The sequence below is a fragment of the Ranitomeya imitator genome, chromosome 2 (assembly GCF_032444005.1).
Source record: "Ranitomeya imitator isolate aRanImi1 chromosome 2, aRanImi1.pri, whole genome shotgun sequence".
NCBI classification, from domain to species: Eukaryota; Metazoa; Chordata; class Amphibia; order Anura; family Dendrobatidae; genus Ranitomeya; species Ranitomeya imitator.
This window is the reverse complement of record NC_091283.1, coordinates 694,520,823-694,544,558: the sequence shown is the minus strand read 5'-3', so window position 1 is coordinate 694,544,558 and position 23,736 is coordinate 694,520,823. Positions and strand designations below refer to the sequence as shown.

The 23,736-nt window shown below is 45.3% G+C and overlaps 1 protein-coding gene across 8 annotated transcripts in view; it reads right to left on the bottom strand.

Moving 5' to 3' along the window:
* ZMIZ1 (zinc finger MIZ-type containing 1) overlaps window positions 1-23,736 on the bottom strand; it is an 816,521-nt gene that overhangs the window by 66,349 nt on the left and 726,436 nt on the right. For all 8 annotated transcript variants that reach the window (XM_069753082.1, XM_069753084.1, XM_069753085.1 and 5 more), the window contains one exon: window positions 4,343-4,487. In XM_069753082.1, coding sequence (XP_069609183.1) covers window positions 4,343-4,487 — 145 coding nt within the window. The remainder of the gene's footprint in view (window positions 1-4,342; window positions 4,488-23,736) is intronic.

Genomic DNA, 23,736 nt, shown 5'->3' with positions numbered 1-23,736 from the left:
AGAACCTGTATGTTATGACAATCATGACCAAATTATGATAGAGGAGCGCTCGCGTCTCGTGCTGTGTTACATCTCTGATGACATGCTGTCATTAACATCTGAGCCCTTTTCTTCTGACTTTTTATGAAAAAAAAAAAAAAACTTCCTGTTATATCAATTCACGTCTTGTATTGTTGTAATAAACTTTTGTTGATTTTACTCTGTATGGGTAGACTTACACTCCATGTTTTCTATAGGGAATTCTAAACTGTGGGCATGTCCTTAGAGACTACATGTTGTGGCCACTGACTTAGGCACTGGGCCCTACCGACACCTTATCTATAATGTCACTGGTTCAGTTGATATTGATTCTTATGCTTCTATGGGGAGCCTGAAAATGAAAGTAAAACTGCAACTGAGTTTTTAAAGTGCAAAATCCCAGCATATACAGTACAGATCAAAAGTTTGAACACATCTTCTCATTTAAAGATTCTTCTGTATTTTCATGATTATGAAAATTGTACATTCACACTGAAGGCATCAAAACTATGAATTAACACATGTGGAATTATAGACTTAACAAAAAATTGTGAAACAACTGAAATTATGTCTTATATTCTAGGTTCTTCAGAGTAGCCACCTTTTCCTTTGATGACTGCTTTGCAAACTCTTGTCATTCTCTTGATGAAGTTCAAGAGGTAGTCACCGGGAATGGTTTTCAATTCACAGGTATGCCCTGTCAGGTTTAATAAGTGGGATTTTTTGCCTTATAAATGGGGTTGGGACCATCAGTTGTGTTGTGGATACACAGCTGATAGTCCTACTGAATAGACTGTTAGAATTTGTATTATGGCAAGAAAAAAGCAGCTAAGTAAAGAAAAACGAGTGGCCATCATTACTTTAAGAAATGACGGTCAGGCAGTCCAAAAAATTGGGAAAACTTTGTAAGAGTCCCCAAGTGCAGTGGCAAAAACCATAAAGCGCTACAAAGAAACTGGCTCACATGAGGACTGCCCCAGGAAATGAAGACCAAGAGTCACCTCTGCTTCTGAGGATAAGTTTATCCGAGTCACCAGCCTCAGAAACCGCAGGTTAACAGCAGCTCAGATTAGAGACCATGTCAGGGTATGTGCACACGTCAGGATTTCGTGCAGAAATTTCCTGAAGAAAACCAGAAATTTTCTGCAAGAAATCCGCATTTTTTTTTTTTTGCGTTTCTTTCCTGTTTTTTTTCGCGTTTTTTTTTAGCATTTTGCAAGCGAAATTAGCTTGCAGAATGCTAAAGTTTTCCAAGCGATCTCTAGCATTGCTTGGAAAACTGACTGACAGGTTGGTCACACTTGTCAAACATAGTGTTTGACAAGTGTGACCAACTTTTTACTATAGATGCTGCCTATGCAGCATCAATAGTAAAAGATAGAATGTTTAAAAATAATTAAAAAATTAAAAAAATGGTTATACTTACCTGCAGACAGCAGATCTCCTCAGCGGCGTCCGTTCCTATAGATGGTGTGTGTGTGCAGGACCTTCGATGACGTCGCGGTCACGTGAGCGGTCACGCGACCAATCACAAGACGGCGACGTCATCGAAGGTCCTTCATACAGAGCATCTATAGGAACGGAAGCGGCAGCGTGCACCGATGAGAGGCGGGAAGACTCCAGGGCCATCAGAGGGTGAGTATATCACTATTTTTTATTTTAATTCTTTTTTTTTAACCAATTATATGGTGCCCAGTCCGTGGAGGAGAGTCTCCTCTCCTCCACCCTGGGTACCAACCGCACATAATCTGCTTACTTCCCGCATGGTGTGCACAGCCCCATGCGGAAAGTAAGCAGATCAATGCATTCCTAAGTGTGCGGAATCCCCGCAATTCCGCAAATTTAATGAACATGTTGCTTTTTTTCCGCAATGCGATTTTTTCGCGGAAAAAAAAGCAACATTTGTACAAGAATTGCGGAATACACTTTAAATAATAGGAGGCATCTGTAAGCGTTTTTTTTTTTTTGCGTTTTTATCACGTTTTTATAGCGAAAAAAACGCGAAAAATACTGAACGTGTGCACATGGCCTCAATGCCACACAGAGTTCTAGCAGCAGACACATCTCTACAACAACTGTTAAGATGAGACTTTGTGCAGCAGGCCTTCATGGTAAAATAGCTGCTAGGAAACCACTGCTTAGGACAGGCAACAAGCAGAAGAGACTTGTTTGGGCTAAAGAAAACAAGGAATGGACATTAGACCAGTGGAAATCTGTGTTTTGGTCTGATGAGTCCAAATTTGAGATCTTTGCTTCCAACCACCGTGTCTTTGTGCGACACAGAAAAGGTGAACGGATGGACTCTACATGCCTGGTTCCCACCGTGAAGCATGGAGGAGGAGGTGTGATGGTGTGGGGGTGCTTTGCTGGTGACACTGTTGGGGATTTATTCAAAATTGATGGCATACTGAACCAGCATGGCTACCACAGCATCTTGCAGAGGCATGCTATTCCATCAGGTTTGCATTTAGTTGGACCATCATTTATTTTTCAACAGGACAATGACCCCAAACACACCTCCAGGCTGTGTAAGGGCTATTTGATCAAGAAGGAGAGTGATAGGGTGCTACGCCAGATGACCACCAGACCTGAACCCAATCGAGATGGTTTGGGGTGAGCTGGACCGCAGAGTGAAGGCAAAAGGGCCAACAAGTGCTAAGCATCTCTGGGAACGCCTTCAAGATTGTTAGAAGACGATTCCCGGTGACTACCTCTTGAAGATCATCAAGAGAATGCAAAGCAGTCATCAAAGGAAAAGGTGGCTACTTTGAAGAACCTAGAATATAAGACATAATTTCAGTTGTTTCACACTTTTTTGTTAAGTATATAATTCCACATGTGTTAATTCATAGTTTTGATGCCTTCAGTATGAATGTACAATTTTCATAGTCATGAAAATACAGAAAAATCTTTAAATGAGAAGGTGTTTCCAAACGTTTGGTCTGTACTGTACATTAAACCTAAAAAATAAAAATAAAAAAAAACACAAAAGGGGAATATGCATAATAAATGCAGCAAAACCCTCAAATCAGATGGTTGTTGTGTATTTTGGTGCAGATATTTATTTTACTCATTTGTACAGCGCCATGATATTCCACAGCACTTTACAGACATCATCACAGTCCCCATTGGGGCTCACAGATTAAATTCCCTTTCGGTATGTCTTTTGAGTGTGGGAGGATAAAAAACCCGGGCAAACATGAGGAAAACTTACAAACATCTTGCAGATGTTGTCATGGTGGTATGTAAACCCAGGACCCCAGAGATCCAAAGCAACAGTGATAACCATTGAGTCACAGGCAGAAAAAACACTGTGGGGAAACAACCACAACGTTTCTGCACATTGGAACATGGCTTTAGGGAGAAATAAGGTGACACAAAGCACGCAGTGCAGGTTGTGAACTATCTGCTATATCAGCCAGCAGGGCACTGCAATGTTCAGCAATCTGCCTGAGGGGGTATTGCATTTACATACACAAACTGATATATAAGGGTACCGTCACACAGTGCCATTTTGATCGCTACGACGGTACGATTCGTGACGTTCCAGCGATATCCATACGATATCGCTGTGTCTGACATGCAGCAGTGATCAGGGATCCTGCTGAGAATCGTACGTCGTAGCAGATCGTTTGGAACATTCTTTCGTCGCTGGATCTCCCGCTGTCATCGCTGGATCGGTGTGTGTGACACCGATCCAGCGATGCGTTCGCTTGTAACCAGGGTAAACATCGGGTTACTAAGCGCAGGGCCGCGCTTAGTAACCCGATGTTTATCCTGGTTACCAGCGTAGAAATAAAAAAAACAAACAGTACATACTTACATTCCGGTGTCCGTCAGGTCCCTTGCCGTCTGCTTCCCGCACTGACTGACTGCCGGCTGTAAAGTGAAAGCAGAGCACAGCGCGCTGTGCTTTCACTTTACGGCCGGCAGTCAGTCAGTGCGGGAAGCAGACGGCAAGGGACAGACACCGGAATGTAAGTATGTAGTCTTTTTTTTTTTTTTTACGCTGGTAACCAGGGTAAACATCGGGTTACTAAGCGCGGCCCTGCGCTTAGTAACTCGATGGTTACCCTGGTTACCCGGGGACCTCGGCATCGTTGGTCGCTGGAGAGCTGTCTGTGTGACAGCTCCCCAGCGACCACATAACGACTTACCAACGATCACGGCCAGGTCGTATCGCTGGTCGTGATCGTTGGTAAATCGTATAGTGTAACGGTACCCTAACAGTAGCCAAAATGAAGAGAAAGTATGAATCCTCAGTTCTGCTAAACAAATTAGTGCTAACATGCTGAGAAGTGGAGAATCTCTAGTGCATGCTTACCCATGGGACAGGGATGGTTTCATGGAAGTTAAAGAATTCATGGGGGGCTGCATGGGGAGTTTCCCTGGCGGGTCGTTCTGCCTGCTCTTTTGGTGGCGCAGTAGAAGCAGCCTTCCTAGGTCTTCACACCAAGAGGAAAGGAGAGCTGGAAAAATGGAAATGGAATACAAAATTAAACAGAACTGCAAACCATAAAATGCATAGCACTGTGTAAAGACAGGAGTAATGGGTAAATGACCAATTAGACGTGCTATATATTTTACTTAGTGCTGGAGGAACGAATCATTGTATCTATAAAGTGCACAAGTTGTCTTGAACTCCTGAACTGTAGAACATGTGTGTTACAGCACAGAAAGATGGGATTAATGCACGCATGTAAGTTAGACGAGGAATTGTGTAGAAACATAGCTAGGAGGATGGTGGCTACCACGGGTCCCACGCCTCACTACATATAGTAAGCAGAGTGCAGCAGTCTCTGCCAGAGGGCACAAGTCAGCCTGACTACTGCACTTTACAGGAACAGTAGCTGAACGGACAAAGCGGAGGTTAGTATTTGTGTAGTGTGCAGAGAGCAGCAAGTGGTGATGATATGACTGATATGCACTGCATGAACTGACGAGAGCCCACTCAACAGGGCTGCGCTCACACATTGTTGGGCTCAACATTTTCCAAAGTTGCTAGAAACATGGACTGCTGCACTCTGCATAGGTAGCCTAGCAATCAAAATGACAAACGGGTCGTCTAGTACTAGGACAACCACTTCTCAGTCTGAATGTTTGTCCCCGTTAAAATAAAAACATCTATACTCCATCCAATGCCGGCAATGTTCCAGTGGTGTCAGCCCTTTGTGCCTGGGGCTCACGTGAGGTTGTTATGATACATGAGCCCTGCGCCCAATCAGCTCTCACGTCACTGTCCCCGCCTTTGGACATGTGAGCAATCAAGCGGAACTGAGCGACCAGCTGCGGCCCTGACTTCCTACTCATTACTTATCCGCCGGAAGGCGGAGACAGTGACGTGAGAGCGGATTGGCCGCAGGGCTCACATATCATAACAACCTCATGTGAGCCCCGGGAACGCGGGTGCTGACACTGTTGAAACGGGGCGGACATGGGAGGGGAGTATAACTATTTTTATTTTAACAGGGGCAAACATTCAGACTGATAAGTGGTTACCCTAGAAGTACACCACCTCATTAATTTTATTTTGAAAACTTAAGAAAGCGAAAGCTAATTAATACATGGGAAATCCAAAACTTGCCCAATGGTCATTTTTCCATAGTGATGCAAAACTATTAAAACATCACTTTTAGGGGAGCAGCCCATAATGTTTAAAGGGATATCCTCCTCATAAATGGTTAACATTGCAAAGTGTTTGTATAATGAGCAACTTTGCAGTTTCCTTTTTCTATAGAGCATGTAAGCGCGGCTCTGCCGCTCGGGACTCCTGGGTTATTTTGCTTGTAACATCAGAGTGCACAGTTCAGGCAATTCAATGTAAGAATACTGTCAATCAAGGCGGTGTTTAGGCTACTTTCACACTAGCGTTAACTGCAATCCGTCACAATGCGTCGTTTTGCAGAAAAAACGCATCCTGCAAAAGTGCTTGCAGGATGCGTTTTTTCCCCATAGACTTGTATTGACGACGCATTGCGACGGATTGCCACACGTCGCATCCGTCGTGCGACGGATGCGTCGTGCTTTGGCGGACCGTCGGGAGGAAAAAACGGTACATGTAACGTTTTTTGCTTCTGACGGACCGCTTTTTCAGACCGCGCATGCGCGGCCGGAACTCCGCCCCCACCTCCCCGCACCTCACAATGGGGCAGCGGATGCACCGGAGAAATGCATCCGCTGCCTCCGTTGTGCAGCGCGTTAAACGCTAGCGTCGGAATATCTGCCCGACGCATTGCGACGGGGAGATTCCGACGCTAGTGTGAAAGTAGCCTTAGAGCCACTATAACTTATGGACACCTCTTCAATTATACACAAGTGTTACTTGAGCTAGGGGCCCACTTGGGGGAGCTTGCCCCACCCCACCTGGGAATCAAGTCCTGACCACGACCCTGGAAATCAGTAAGATATAATGGCTAGGAACTGAATAGTCATTCATGGATCCTTATTACACTATTATTGAACTGGCTTCAGGGTGGGCATAGCGTGCCACGGTAATCCATGGTATCCTAGGCATGTGGCGTTGGAGAGAGGTTGAGGCTGAGCAAGATATATGTGGGCTTGGCACATGCAGACAAAAACAGATGGCAAGCACGACCAGAGCAGACACTGGGGAGCGCACACACGCCTCCATAGTGTCACACTTGCTGCCTCTCCCCTGCAGGCGGACAGACAGAAACACTGACAATGATGTAGTCTAACGCAGGAGGAGTGGTGATCATTGCTACGGAGCCCCCACAGCCTGTAATAAGAAATGGGTACTTAGACACATACACACAGATACATCTAATCTACACTCAAAGAAAATACGAATAAGAATTTTTATTGACATTCGGAAACCGACGGTTAACAGTCCTGGACTATTGACCAGGATAGGAACATAGGATAAAGCGTCTACTCAGCAGCTTCCTAGCCAGTGCATTTACAGCTAAAGCCCATCAATATACAGGTCCTTCTCAAAAAATTAGCATATAGTGTTAAATTTCATTATTTACCATAATGTAATGATTACAATTAAACTTTCATATATTATAGATTCATTATCCACCAACTGAAATTTGTCAGGTCTTTTATTGTTTTAATACTGATGATTTTGGCATACAACTCCTGATAACCCAAAAAACCTGTCTCAATAAATTAGCATATCAAGAAAAGGTTCTCTAAACGACCTATTACCCTAATCTTCTGAATCAACTAATTAACTCTAAACACATGCAAAAGATACCTGAGGCTTTTATAAACTCCCTGCCTGGTTCATTAAGGTACCGTCACACATAGCGACGCTGCAGCGATACCGACAACGATCCGGATCGCTGCAGCGTCGCTGTTTGGTCGCTGGAGAGCTGTCACACAGACAGCTCTCCAGCGACCAACGATCCCGAGGTCCCCGGTAACCAGGGTAAACATCGGGTAACTAAGCGCAGGGCCGCGCTTAGTAACCCGATGTTTACCCTGGTTACCATCCTAAAAAGTAAAAAAACAAACGCTACATACTTACCTTCCGCTGTCTGTCCTCGGCGCTCTGCTTCTCTGGTCTGGCTGTGAGCGCCGGGCAGCCAGAAAGCAGAGCGGTGACGTCACCGCTCTGCTTTCCGGCTGACCGACACTCACAGCCAGAGCAGGAGGAGTGCAGAGCACAGCGCTGGAGGACAGAGAGCGGTAGGTAAGTATGTAGTGTTTGTTTTTTTACTTTTAGGATGGTAACCAGGGTAAACATCGGGTTACTAAGCGCGGCCCTGCGCTTAGTTACCCGATGTTTACCCTGGTTACCAGCAAAGACATCGCTGAATCGGTGTCACACACGCCGATTCAGCGATGTCTACGGGGAGTCCAGCGACGAAATAAAGTTCTGGACTTTCTTCCCCGACCAGCGATCTCCCAGCAGGGGCCTGATCGCTGCTGCCTGTCACACTGGACGATATCGCTAGCGAGGACGCTGCAACGTCACGGATCGCTAGCGATATCGTCTAGTGTGACAGTACCTTTACTCAAAACCCCCATCATGGGTAAGACTAGCGACCTGACAGATGTCAAGAAGGCCATCATTGACACCCTCAAGCAAGAGGGTAAGACCCAGAAAGAAATTTCTCAACAAATAGGCTGTTCCCAGAGTGCTGTATCAAGGCACCTCAATGGTAAGTCTGTTGGAAGGAAACAATATGGCAGAAAACGCTGTACAACGAGAAGAGGAGACCGGACCCTGAGGAAGATTGTGGAGAAGGACCGATTCCAGACCTTGGGGAACCTGAGGAAGCAGTGGACTGAGTCTGGTGTGGAAACATCCAGAGCCACCGTGCACAGGCGTGTGCAGGAAATGGGCTACAGGTGCCGCATTCCCCAGGTAAAGCCACTTTTGAACCATAAACAGCGGCAGAGGCGCCTGACCTGGGCTACAGAGAAGCAGCACTGGACTGTTGCTAAGTGGTCCCATGTACTTTTTTCTGATGAAAGCAAATTTTGCATGTCATTCGGAAATCAAGGTGCCAGAGTCTGGAGGAAGACTGGGGAGAAGGAAATGCCAAAATGCCTGAAGTCCAGTGTCAAGTACCCACAGTCAGTGATGGTGTGGGGTGCCATGTCATCTGCTGGTGTTGGTCCACTGTGTTTCATCAAGGGCAGGGTCAATGCAGCTAGCTATCAGGAGATTTTGGAGCACTTCATGCTTCCATCGGCTGAAATGCTTTATGGAGATGAAGATTTCATTTTTCAGCACGACCTGGCACCTGCTCACAGTGCCAAAACCACTGGTAAATGGTTTACTGACCATGGTATTACTGTGCTCAATTGGCCTGCTAACTCTCCTGACCTGAACCCCATAGAGAATCTGTGGGATATTGTGAAGAGAAAGTTGAGAGACGCAAGACCCAACACTCTGGATGAGCTTAAGGCCGCTATTGAAGCATCCTGGGCCTCCATAAGATCTCAGCAGTGTCACAGGCTGATTGTCTCCATGCCACGCCGCATTGAAGCAGTCATTTCTGCCAAAGGATTCCCGACCAAGTATTGAGTGCATAACTGAACATTATTATTTGTTGGTTTTTTTGTTTGTTATTAAAAAACACTTTTATTTGATTGGATGGGTGAAATATGCTAATTTATTGAGACAGGTTTTTTGGGTTATCAGGAGTTGTATGCCAAAATCATCAGTATTAAAACAATAAAAGACCTGACAAATTTCAGTTGGTGGAGAATGAATCTATAATATATGAAAGTTTAATTGTAATCATTACATTATGGTAAATAATGAAATTTAACACTATATGCTAATTTTTTGAGAAGGACCTGTATATGCAAACACTAAACCTGCAGTGGGAGAGGAGAACAAGGTATTAACAAGAATTACCACTAGATGGCGAAGTTGCCTTCATTTCCTGACAGATGAGGATCAAATGAAAGTACAATGAAAGTACATACAATGGCCTCATCCAGCAGAAACTTCGAATTTCCCACTTCTGTGCTACTCATTGGCAGTCTTTTGAATGATTGTCATACACATGCCCTTGTTTACATTCATCTGCTGGCAGCACTTTGACAATTACACACAAAATGAACCATGTGGAACTGTAAGATCAGAATTGATGATCAGAATGAATGAGAGAGTGAAGCAGCTGACATAGAGAATCTAATGTGTGCTTATCTGCAGAAAACTGGCCCAGTATAGAACAAATATATAGTACAGTACAAAAGTTTGGACACACCCATCCATGCAATGGCTTTTCTTGTTCTTATTAGAATATGCATGTTGTAGAGTCACACTGACGGTAGCAAAACCACAAAGGAACAGATATGGAAACAAGAGGCATGTGGTTAACATTAGATTCCTCTAACAACCCCCCTTTTAGGCTGAACTCACACTAGCAGCTTCAAAATCGGTCTAATTTTGTTCCTGCAACGTCGGATGAGTGCAATGCGAGTGTCATGCATTTTTCACGCAAATACAATCCGATTTTCCACACCTAGCATCCGATTTACATCCGATTGCAATGTGACTTTAACATGATCTTTTACATAGAGCAATTCTCTGTTATTTACAACGTCCTTTTCAAAGGAAATACAGTGGGGGAAATAATTATTTGATCCCTTGCTGATTTTGTAAGTTTGCCCACTGACAAAGACATGAACAGTCTATAATTTTTAGGATAGGATAATTTTAACATTGAAAGATAGAATATCAAAAAACAAAATCAAGAAAATCACATTGTATAAACTATATAAATTTATTTGCATTTTGCAGTGAGAAATAAGTATTTGATCCCGCTGGAAAACAAGACTTAATACTTGGTGGCAAAACCCTTGTTGGCAAGCACAGCAGACTTTTTTGTAGTTGATGATGAGGTTTGCGCACATGTCGGGAGGAATTTTAATCCACTCGTCTTTGCAGATCATCTCTAAATCATTAAGATATTCAGGCTGTCGCTTGGCAACTCAGAGCTTCAACTCCCTCCATAAGTTTTCTATGGGATTAAGGTCTGGAGACTGGCTATGCCACTTCATGACCTTACTGTGCTTCTTTTTGAGCCACTCATTTGTTGCCTTGGCTGTATGTTTTGGGTCATTGTCTTGCTGGAAGACCCAGCCACGACCCATTTTTAATGTCCTGGCAGAGGTTGTCAATCAGGATTTTATGGCACATGGCTCCATCCATTCTCCTATTGATGAAGTGAAGTAGTCATGTGCCCTTATCAGAGAAACACCCCCAAAACATAAAGTTTCCACCTCCATGCTTGACAGTGGGGACGGTGTTCTTTGAGTCATAGACAGCATTTCTCTTCCTCCAAACACGGCGAGTTGAGTTAATGCCAAAGACCTCAATTTTTGACTCTTCTGACCACAGCACCTTCTCCCAATCACTCACAGAATCACCCAGGTGTTCATTGGCAAACTTCAGATGGGCCTGCACATGTGCCAACTTGAGCAGGGGGACCTTGCAAGATTTTAAAGCTTTACAGTGTAATGTGTTACCAATGGTTTTCTTGGTGACTGTGGTCCCAGCTGCCTTGAGATAATTAACAAGTTCCCCCCGTGTAGTTCTAGGCTAATCTCTCACCTTCCTCATGATAAAGTACACACCACGAGATTAGATTTTGCATGGTGCCCCAGATCGATGTCAATTGACAGCCATTTTGCATTTCTTCCATTTTCTTACTATTGCACCAACAGTTGTCTCCTTCTCACCCAGCGTCTTACTTATGGTTTTGTAGCCCATTCCAACTTTGTTCAGGTATATGATCTTGTCCCTGACACCCTTATAAAGCTGTTTGGTCTTGCCCATGTTGTAGATGTTAGGCTATGTGTCCAAGGGGCCTATTGGCAGTGCTTTGGACCCAGCGGATACCCCGCTCCACCCAAAGCCCTGCCCCTTTTGTACACCTGGTGATTCCGCATGTGTTCATTGAACACATTTGGAATCACCGCATCCTATACATAGACTGTTATTTATCTTGCGGAGACGGAGCGTCTCCGCAAGATAAATAGACATGCTGCGGGTCTATAAAGACGCGTCAAATGTCTGGTTACGCAGGTCTGCCGCCCAGTGGCGTAGGAAGGGGGGTGCGGGGGGGGGCGGTCCGCCCCGGGCGGCACAATGCTGGGGGCGGCCGGCGCTGCAGGAGAAGAAGATAAAAAAAAAAAAAAAAAAGACGCCCCTTTAACCCCTTTACCCCCAAGGGTGGTTTGCACATTAATGACCAGGCCAATTTTTACAATTCTGACCACTGTCCCTTTATGAGGTTATAACTCCGAAACGCTTCAACGGATCCTGGTGATTCTGACATTGTTTTCTCGTGACATATTGTACTTCATGATAGTGGTAAAATTTCTTTGATAGTACCTGCGTTTATTTGTGAAAAAAACGGAAATTTGGCGAAAATTTTGAAAATTTCGCAATTTTCAAACTTTGAATTTTTATGCAATTAAATCACAGAGATATGTCACACAAAATACTTAATAAGTAACATTTCCCACATGTCTCCTTTACATCAGCATAATTTTGGAACCAATTTTTTTTTTTGTTAGGGAGTTATAAGGGTTAAAAGTTGACCAGCAATTTTCATTTTTACAACACCATTTTTTTTTAGGGACCACGTCTCATTTGAAGTCATTTTGAGGGGTCTATATGATAGAAAATGCCCAAGTGTGACACCATTCTAAAAACTGCACCCCTCAAGGTGCTCAAAACCACATTCAAGAAGTTTATTAACCCTTCAGGTGTTTAATAGGAATTTTTGGAATGTTTAAATAAAAATGAACATTTAACTTTTTTACACAAAAAATTTACTTCAGCTCCAATTTGTTTTATTTTACCAAGGGTAACAGGAGAAATTGGACCCAAAAAGTTGTTGTCCAATTTGTCCTGAGTACGCTGATACCCCATATGTGGCAGTAAACCACTGTTTGGGCGCATGGGAGAGCTCGGAAGGGAAGGAGCGCTATTTGACTTTTCAATGCAAAATTGACAGGAATTGAGATGGGACGCCATGTTGCGTTTGGAGAGCCACTGATGTGCCTAAACATTGAAACCCCCCACAAGTGACACCATTTTGGAAAGTAGACCCCCTAAGGAACTTATCTGGATGTGTGGTGAGCACTTTGACCCACCAAGTGCTTCACAGAAGTTTATAATGCAGAACCGTAAAAATAAAAAATCATATTTTTTCACAAAAATTATATTTTTGCCCCCAATTTTTTATTTTTCCAAGGGTAAGAGAAGAAATTGGACCTCAAAAGTTGTTGTCCAATTTGTCCTGAGTACGCTGATACCCCATATGTGGCAGTAAACCACTGTTTGGGCGCATGGGAGAGCTCGGAAGGGAAGGAGCGCAGTTTGACTTTTCAATGCAAAATTGACAGAAATTGAGATGGGACGCCATGTTGCGTTTGGAGAGCCACTGATGTGCCTAAACATTGAAACCCCCCACAAGTGACACCATTTTGGAAAGTAGACCCCCTAAGGAACTTATCTAGAGGTGTGGTGAGCACTTTGACCCACCAAGTGCTTCACAGAAGTTTATAATGCAGAACCGTAAAAATAAAAAATCATATTTTTTCAATAAAATTATATTTTTGCCCCCAATTTTTTATTTTTCCAAGGGTAAGAGAAGAAATTGGACCTCAAAAGTTGTTGTCCAATTTGTCCCGAGTACGCTGATACCCCATATGTGGCAGTAAACCACTGTTTGGGCGCATGGGAGAGCTCGGAAGGGAAGGAGCGCCGTTTGACTTTTCAATGCAAAATTGACAGGAATTGAGATGGGACGCCATGTTGCGTTTGGAGAGCCACTGATGTGCCTAAACATTGAAACCCCCCACAAGTGACACCATTTTGGAAAGTAGACCCCCTAAGGAACTTATCTGGATGTGTGGTGAGCACTTTGACCCACCAAGGGCTTCACAGAAGTTTATAATGCAGAGCCATAAAAATAAAACAAAATTTTTTTCCCACAAAAATTATTTTTTAGCCCCCAGTTTTGTATTTTCCCTAGGGTAACAGGAGAAATTGGACCACAAAAGTTGTTGTCCAATTTGTCCTGAGTACGCTGATACCCCATATGTGGGGGGGGAACCACCGTTTGGGCGCATGGGAGGGTTCGGAAGGGAAGGAGCGCCATTTGGAATGCAGACTTAGATGGAATGGTCTGCAGGCGTCACATTGCGTTTGCAGAGCCCCTAATGTACCTAAACAGTAGAAACCCCCCACAAGTGACACCATTTTGGAAAGTAGACCCCCTAAGGAACTCATCTTGATGTGTTGTGAGAGCTTTGAACCCCCAAGTATTTCACTACAGTTTATAACGCAGAGCCATGCAAATAAAAAATAATTTTTTTTCCACAAAAATTATATTTTAGCCCCCAGTTTTGTATTTTTCCAAGGTTAGCAGGAGAAATTGGACCCTAAATGTTGTTGTCCAATTTGTCCTGAGTACGCTGATACCCGATATGTGGGGGGGAACCACCGTTTGGGCGCATGGGAGGGCTCGGAAGGGAAGGAGCATCATTTGGAATGCAGACTTAGATGGATTGGTCTGCAGGCGTCACATTGCGTTTGCAGAGCCCCTAATGTACCTAAACAGTAGAAACCCCCCACAAGTGACCCCATATTGGAAACTAGACCCCTCAATGAACTTATCTAGATGTGTTGTGAGAACTTTGAACCCCCAAGTGTTTCACTACAGGTTATAACGCAGAGCCGTGAAAATAAAAAATCTTTTTGTTTTCCCACAAAAATTATTTTTTAGCCCCCAGTTTTGTATTTTCCCAAGGGTAACAGGAGAAATTGGTCCACAAAAGTTGTTGTCCAATTTGTCCTGAGTACGCTGATACCCCATATGTTGGGGTAAACCCCTGTTTGGGCACACAGGAGAGCTCGGAAGGGAAGGAGCACTGTTTTACTTTTTCAACGCAGAATTGGCTGGAATTGAGATCGGACGCCATGTCGTGTTTGGAGAGCCCCTGATGTGCCGAAACAGTGGAAACCCCCCAATTATAACTGAAACCCTAATCTAAACACACCCCTAACCCTAATTCCAACGGTAACCCTAACCACACCTCTAACCCTGACACACCCCTAACCCTAATCCCAACCCTATTCCCAACTGTAAATGTAATCTAAACCCTAACCCTAACTTTAGCCCCAACCCTAACTGTAGCCCCAACCCTAATCCTAGCCCTAACCCTAGCCCTAACCCTAGCCCTAACCCTAGCCCTAACCCTAGCCCTAACCCTAGCCCTAACCCTAGCCCTAACCCTAGCCCTAGCCCTAACCCTAGCCCTAACCCTAGCCCTAACCCTAGCCCTAATGGGAAAATGGAAATAAATACATTTTTTTTATTTTTCCCTAACTAAGGGGGTGATGAAGGGGGGTTTGATTTACTTTTATAGCGAGTTTTTTAGCGGATTTTTATGATTGGCAGCCGTCACACACTGAAAGACCCTTTTTATTGCAAAAAATATTTTTTGCAATACCACATTTTGAGAGCTATAATTTTTCCATATTTTGGTCCACAGAGTCATGTGAGGTCTTGTTTTTTGCGGGACGAGTTGACGTTTTTATTGAAAACATTTTTGGGCACGTGACATTTTTTTATCGCTTTTTATTCCGATTTTTGTGAGGAAGAATGACCAAAAGCCAGCTATTCATGAATTTCTATTGGGGGAGGCGTTTATACCGTTCCGCGTTTGGTAAAATTGATAAATCAGTTTTATTCTTCGGGTCAGTACGATTACAGCGATACCTCATTTATATCATTTTTTTATGGTTTGGTGCTTTTATACGATAAAAACTATTTTATAGAAAAAATAATTATTTTTGCATCGCTTTATTCTCAGGACTATAACTTTTTTATTTTTTTGCTGATGATGCTGTATGGCGGCTCTTTTTTTGCGGGACAATATGACGCTTTCAGCGGTACCATGGTTATTTATATCTGTCCTTTTGATCGCGTGTTATTCCACTTTTTGTTCGGCGGTATGATAATAAAGCGTTGTTTTTTGCCTCGTTTTTTTTTTTTTTTTCTTACGGTGTTTACTGAAGGGGTTAACTAGTGGGCCAGTTTTATAGGTCGGGCCGTTACGGACGCGGCGATACTAAATATGTGTACTTTTATTGGTTTTTTTTTTTATTTAGATGAAGAAATGTATTTATGGGAATAATTTTTTTTTTTTTTTTTCATTATTTTGGAATATTTTTTTTTATTTTTTTTACACATTTGGAAAAATTTTTTTTTACTTTTTTACTTTGTCCCAGGGGGGGACATCACAGATCAGTGATCTGACAGTTTGCACAGCACTCTGTCAGATCACTGATCTGATAGGAGTGCAGGCTGCTTCACAGTGCCTGCTCTGAGCAGGCTCTGTGAAGCCACCTCCCTCCCTGCAGGACCCGGATCCGCGGCCATCTTGGATCCGGGGCTCGAGCAGGGAGGGAGGTGAGGAGACCCTCGCAGCAACGCGATCACATCGCGTTGCTGCGGGGGGCTCAGGGAAGCCCGCAGGGAGCCCCCTCCCTGCGCGGTGCTTCCCTGCACCGCCGGCACATCGCGATCATCTTTGATCGCGGTGTGCCAGGGGTTAATGTGCCGGGGGCGGTCCGTGACCGCTCCTGGCACATAGTGCCGGATGTCAGCTGCGATAAGCAGCTGACACCCGGCCGCAATCGGCCGCGCTCCCCCCGTGAGCGCGGCCGATCGGCTATGACGTACTATCCCGTCCAGGGTCAGATAAGCCCAGGGCACCTCGACGGGATAGTACGTCTAAGGTCACAGAGGGGTTAAATCTTCGGGCGGCGCCGTCCGCCGCCACGACCAGGGCCAGCTCCCCCCACCCCCGGGTCCCGCCCCCGCCCCCCGCTCTAATACTCACCTCTCCTGGTTCCTGCGGCTTCAGCGTCCTCTGACTCTGCGACGTCTCAGAGCAGAGGGCGCGATGACGTCACTACTGTGCGCGCCGCTCTGCCTCTCTGTCCTGAGCGTCGCAGAGCCGGAGAGACGCTGACTGCACCGGACCTGCGCTGGGAACGGGAGAGGTGAGGATTTTACTTTTTTTTTTTTCTTTATGTCTGACTGTCTGGGGCTGGGGCAATGCTGGAGACCATGGGGCAGATTGCTGGACACACTGGGGCAGTACTGGAGACCATGGGGCAGAATGCTGGACACACTGGGGCAATACAGGAGACCATGGGGCAGATTGCTGGACACACTGGGGCAATACAGGAGACTATGGGGCAGATTGCTGGACACACTGGGGCAATACAGGAGACCATGGGGCAGATTGCTGGACACACTGGGGCAATACAGGAGACCATGGGGCAGATTGCTGGACACACTGGGGCAATACAGGAGACTATGGGGCAGATTGCTGGACACACTGGGGCAATACTGGAGACCATGGGGCAGAATGCTGGACACACTGGGGCAATACTGGAGACCATGGGGCAGAATGCTGGACACACTGGGGCAATACTGGAGACCATGGGGCAGAATGCTGGACACACTGGGGCAATACTGGAGACCATGGGGCAGAATGCTGGACACACTGGGGCAGTACAGGAGACTATGGGGCAGAATGCTGGACACACTGAATACTGGAGACCATGGGGCAGATCTCAGGACACATTGAGGCAATGCTGGAGACCCTGGGGCAGACTTCTGGACATACTGGGGCAATACTGGAGACCATGGGGCAGATTGCTGGACACACCGGGGCAATACTGGAGACCATGGGGCAGAATGCTGGACACACTGGGGCAATACAGGACACCATGGGGCAGATTGCTGGACACACTGGGGCAATACTGGAGACCATGGGGCAGAATGCTGGACACACTGGGGCAGTACAGGAGACTATGGGGCAGAATACTGGACACACTGAATACTGGAGACCATGGGGCAGATTTCAGGACACATTGAGGCAATGCTGGAGACCCTGGGGCAGACTTCTTGACATACTGGGGCAATACTGGAGACCATGGGGCAGATTGCTGGACACACCGGGGCAATACTGGAGACCATGGGGCAGAATGCTGGACACACTGGGGCAATACAGGAGACCATGGGGCAGATTGCTGGACACACTGGGGCAATACTGGAGACCCTGGGGCAGATTGCTGGACACACTGGGGCAATACTGGAGACCCTGGGGCAGATTTCTGGACACATTGAGGCAATGCTGGAGACCCTGGGGCAGACTTCTGGACACACTGGGGCAATGCTGGACACTGGGGCAGATTGCTGGACACACTGGGGGTAATATACTGGACACACTGGGGCAATGCTGGACACTGGGGGTAATATGCTGGACACACTGGGGCAGACTGCTGGACACACTGGGGAAAGGCTGGACACTGGGGCAGATTGCTGGACACACTGAGGGCAGATTGCTGGACACACTGGGGGTAATATGCTGGACATACTGGGGCAGATTGCTGGACACACTGGGGGTAATATGCTGGACAAACTGGGGCAGATTGCTGGACAACATGGGGGTAATATGCTGGACACACTGGGGCAGATTGCTGGACAACATGGGGGTAATATGCTGGACACACTGGGGGCAGGACTTGAGGCATGGGCAGAATGTAGATACGGGGCATGATTGGAGACACGGGGCAGGATTGGATCATGGGGCAGGACGGATACGATGGAGGCTGGTGGGGCAGGATGGGGAGATCATATGGGGTAGAATGGATACTCATGAGGGCAGGATACGACAACATATGGCTGGAGCCAGGAATGAGATAAACGGGGCCAGGGTGGGGAATATTATTACCATAGGGGATAATTAAGGGATATTGTTACTGCAGTGATGTATTTATTTTATTTTTTGAGTATACTGTTTTAAATGGGGGGGCGGTCCTGTTACTGTGCAGAGTGACACTATATCACCTTTTTTTCTTCATGTGGTGTAATGTAGAAGTTGTGAAAAATTAAGTAATGTGTTCTGCAAGCGGAGCTCGAGATAACTGTGTTATTTCCTGCAGAAACGAGTCCTGGCTGGAAGGAATGATGGCGGTCTGTGCTGGATGAAAGATGAAGGACTTCACCTAGAGACGTCACTGGTGAGTCAGTGTTACCTATACACTGACACTATACACTGTATACTATATAGAGGTCCTGTGTATAATGTCACCAGTGATCTCTGTATTACCTCTACACAGACACTGCATACTAAGTACAGATCTCCTGTGAATACTGGCACTTATGGTGATAGTATTGTGGGTTTTTTTTATTACTGATCAGTATTGTAGTATTCAGTCACTATGTGGTGGTAATATGTGGTCTGGAAATGGTGCGGTGGTATTTGTCCCTTGTATGTAGTATTATTCGGTCACTATGTGGCCTGGTCATGGTGTGGTGGTATTAAGTCACAGGTGTGGCATGTGGGGGTGACACCATTAGGCCCAGTTTAAGTTCTACAAAACAGGAAAACCATTTTTGGTAACCTGTGTGTGTATTGAGCTGGGGGGGGAGAGGATGGGGGGAGCCAAACTCGGGAACAGCCCCGGGCGGCAAAAGCTCTAGCTACGCCTCTGCTGCCGCCTGCTTGTTTGTTCGCATAGTGGAGATGGGATTTCATAAAATCCCCTCCACTATGCTGTAACATCTGGACCCTGCAGATTGGACGCTGTGGCTATATGCAGTGTCCAATCCGCAGCAAAAACTCAAGCAATACACCCAGTGGAAACGTAAAACTAAATAGCAAAGCCACTAAAGATTCAATTTATACAGACAATAGACATTACAGCATAACAATAAACACAGATCAAAACAGATACCAAGAGGAATGAGGGCCCTGCTCGCAAGATTACAAACTATGAGGAAAAAGGGGAAACACGAGAGGTGGATGGTAACAATTGCTTTTATTGTTGGGTAGGTGGAGAGTGGCTGTTGATCTGGTATTTTGCACCTGTGTTGCTAACATCTTGCTTTATGGCTGCACCCTGTAGTGTGCTGCCTTATTTACTTAACTATATACGAGTTGGCGACTCTAGGTTCAGCACCTGTTCACACTGAGTCTATGTTTGGATGTGCAGGTCAGGTTTTTGAAATGTATTCTCTAGCCTTCTGATCGTGCACTCCGCCTCCTAGCTTCAGGAGTTTTAATTACAGCAGGTCCAATACCCCTCCACAGAGAGAGAGAATTTTAGTCTAAGAAGAGGTTGCACATGTGCCCATTCAGATGGAGACGTTTATGCTCAGCGAGGTAAGGCAAGCGTAGGACCTGGTATAAGAGAGATGCCGTAAAGAGGCTACCAGGTACACATAAAATTGGCCATTTTTATGCGCTAAAAGCTCTCATTTTTCATATTTCTAGTGCAGTAATGCAGTTCAAATTTCGTGTTTTCAAGTTTGCATGTTTTAGCGCTGCAGTGTGCTGCCTTATTTACTTAACTATATACGAGTTGGCGACTCTAAGTTCAGCACCTGTTCACACTCAGTCTATGTTTGGATGTGCAGGTCAGGTTTTTGAAATGCACCCTGTAGTGCATTTGTTCCAAGATCTGGGCAGGTAAGTGTTGCTGCCCTTTTTTTCTCCCATGGAAACATACCCTTAAGGTACCTTCACACTGATCAACTTTCCAACGAGAACGACAGCGATCCGTGACGTTGCAGCGTCCTGGATAGCGATCTTGTTGTGTTTGACACACAGCAGCGATCAGGATCCTGCTGTGACATCGCTGGTCGTAGCTAGAAGTCCGGAACTTTATTTGGTCGTCAGGTCGGCGTGATTAGTCATGTTTGACAGCAAAAGCAACGATGCCTGCAACGGTTTTTCATGGAGCTATCAACCAGCGAGAACGATAAGTACGTCACTGGATCGCTCCTGCATCGTTCAGCTGTTGCCGGTGTTTGACGTCTCCTAGCGACCTAAACAGCGACGCTGCAGCAATCGGCTCGTTGTCTATATCGCTGCAGCGTCGCTAAATGACGGTACCATTAGAGTCTGACTGATTAATTGAGCCTGTGGAAGGAGTCTTTTATAGAAGTGACTCTGTAAGACAGCTGTCTTTAATGCAGGTAACGAGCTGATTAGGAGCGTTTAACAGGAGCCAGAACTCGTTGGTAGTGGACCAAACACTTATTTCTCACTGCAAAATGCAAAAAATTTTTATATAATTTATACAATGTGATCTTCTGGATTTTATTTTTGATATTCTATCTCTCAATGTTAAAATTAACCTACCGTATTTTCCGGCGTATAAGACGACTTTTTAACCCCTGAAAATCTTCTTAAAAGTCGGGGGTCGTCTTATACGCCGGGTATCTATGGTGGGTGGGGGGGGGAGTGGTCCCGATGACGGAGGGGGCGTCTCACAGGGAAGTGTGAGTATGCCCCATTACCTCATATAGTAGCTGCAGCGTCAGCGTGGGGTGCTGGGGAGCGGCGGCGGCTGCTCCTTTGTGCCGCGTGGGTGCTGTGGGGCGGCGGTTCCTTTTGGTACAGCGCCGGGGCTCTGTGCTGTGGGGCGGCAGCGTATCTTCAGGGAGAGTCAGTCGGGGCTCCTCCGGCATCTCCCGAAATCCCGGAGGCGCCGGCAGCTCCATTGTTGCGATGCGGTGGCCTCCGGGAAAATGGCCACTGGGGGCGGCGCAGGCTCAGATTCAGATCTCGTCCCCCGGCGCTGTACCAAAAGGAACCGCCGCCCCACAGCACCCACGCGGCACAAAGGAGCAGCCGCCGCCGCTCCCCAGCACCCCACGCTGACGCTGCAGCTACAATATGAGGTAATGGGGCATACTCACACTTCCCTGTGAGACGCCCCTCCGTCATCGGGACCACTCCCCCCCCCCCCCCCAAAAAAAAAAGGCACATTAGTCACCGGCCGTATAAGATGACATACGGCGTATAAGAAGACCCCCGATTTTTAAGATTTTATATTTTAACTGGAAAAGTTGGGGGGTCGTCTTATACGCCCAGTCGTCTTATACGCCGGAAAATACGGTACCCTTAAAACTATAGACGGTCCATGTCTTTGTCAGTGGGCAAACTTACAAAATCAGCAAGTGATCAAATACTTATTTCCCCCACACTGTATTCTTTAACACATATATATATATGTATCAAAAAAAGAAAAGCAGCACAAGATAATAGAAAAAAGTGGACTTTATTGCCTGAACGGCGTGGCAACAATTCGGATACAAAATCCTTTTTTGTATCTGAAACGTTGCCATGCCGTTCAGGCACTAAAGTCCACTTTTTTCTATTATTTTGTGCTGCTTTTCTTTTTTTGATACTATCACTGGAGGCTTTTGGACTGCTGGTTGGGAAAGCTCTGCAAGATATTGAGGTATTACTGGATGCTGTTCCAATTTTTTTTGTTTTTTTCTTTATATATATATATGTATATCTATATATACAGTCATGGTCAAAAGTATTGACACCCCTGCAATTCTGTCAGATAGTACTCATTTTCTTCCTGAAAATGATTGCAAACACAAATTATTTGGTATTATTATCTTCTTTTAATTTGTCTTAAATGAAAAAACACAAAAAGAATTGTCCTAAAGCCAAATTGGATATAATTCCACACCAAACATAAAAAAGGGGGTGGACAAAAGTATTGGCACTGTTCGAAAAATCATGTGATGCTTCTCTAATTTGTGTAATTAACAGCACCTGTAACTTACCTGTGGCACCTAACAGGTGTTGCCAATAACTAAATCACACTTGCAGCCAGTAGACATGGATTAAAGTTGACTCAACCTCTGTCCTGTGTCCTTGTGTGTACTACATTGAGCATGGAGAAAAGAAAGAAGACCAAAGAACTGTCTGAGGACTTGAGAAACCAAATTGTGAGGAAGCATGAGCAATCTCAAGGCTACAAATCCATCTCCAAAGACCTGAATGTGCCTGTGTCTACCGTGTGCAGTGTCATCAAGACGTTTAAAGCCCATGGCACTGTGGCTAACCTCCCTAGATGTGGATGGAAAAGAAAAATTGACAAGAGATTTCAACACAAGATTGTGCGGATGTTGGATAAAGAACCTCGACTAACATCCAAACAAGTTCAAGCTGCCCTGCAGTCTGAGGGTACAACAGTGTCAACCCGTACTATCCGTTGGCGTCTGAATGAAAAGGGACTGTATGGTAGGAGACTCAGGAAGACCCCATTACTTACCCCGAAACATAAAAATGCCAGGCTGGAGTTTGCCAAAACTTACCTGAAAAAGCCTAAAACGTTTTGGAAGAATGTTCTCTGGTCAGATGAGACAAAAGTAGAGCTTTTTGGGCAAAGGCATCAACATAGAGTTTACAGGAGAAAAAAGAAGCATTCAAAGAAAAGAACACGGTCCCTACAGTCAAACATGGCGGAGGTTCCCTGATGTTTTGGGGTTGCTTTGCTGCCTCTGGCACTGGACTGCTTGACCGTGTGCATGGCATTATGAAGTCTGAAGACTGCCAACAAATTTTGCAGCATAATATATGGCCCAGTGTGAGAAAGCTGGGTCTCCCTCAGAGGTCATGGGTCTTCCAGCAGGACAATGACCCAAAACACACTTCAAAAAGCAGTAGAAAATGGTTTGAGAGGAAGAGAAAGAAAATGAGAAATCATCAAAATAAAAAAATACATTGCTTGCAGACCTCAAACAATGCAAAAAAACAAGTTCATAATCATTTAGAAACAACAATACTAATGTTTTAATTCAGGAAGAGTTCAGAAATCAATATTTTATGGAGTAACCATGATTCTTACTCACAGCTTTCATGCGTCTTGACATGCTTTCCACCAGTCTTTCACACTGCTTTTAAGTGACCTTATGCCACTCCTGGTACAAAAATGTAAGCAGTTTTTCTTTGATGGCTTGTGACTATCCATCTTCCTCTTGATAATATTCCAGAGGTTTTCAATAGGGTTCAGGTCTGGAGATTGTGCTGGCCATGACAGGGATTTGATGTGGTGGTCCTTCATCCACACCTTGATTGACCTAGCTGTGTCGCATGGCGCATTGTCCTGCTGGAAAAACCAGTCCTCAGAGTTGGGCGAACATTGCCTGAGCAGAATCATCTGTTTTTCCAGGATAACCTTGTATGCGGCTTGATTCATACGTCCTTCGCAAAGAACAACCTGCCCAATTCCAGCCTTGCTGAATCATCCCCAGATCATCACCGATCCTCCACCAAATTTCACAGTGGGTGCAAAACACTGTGGCTTGTATGCCTCTCCAGGTCTCCATCTAACCATTAGACGACCAGGTGTTGATCTAGGACTTCTATAAGATGTGCCAA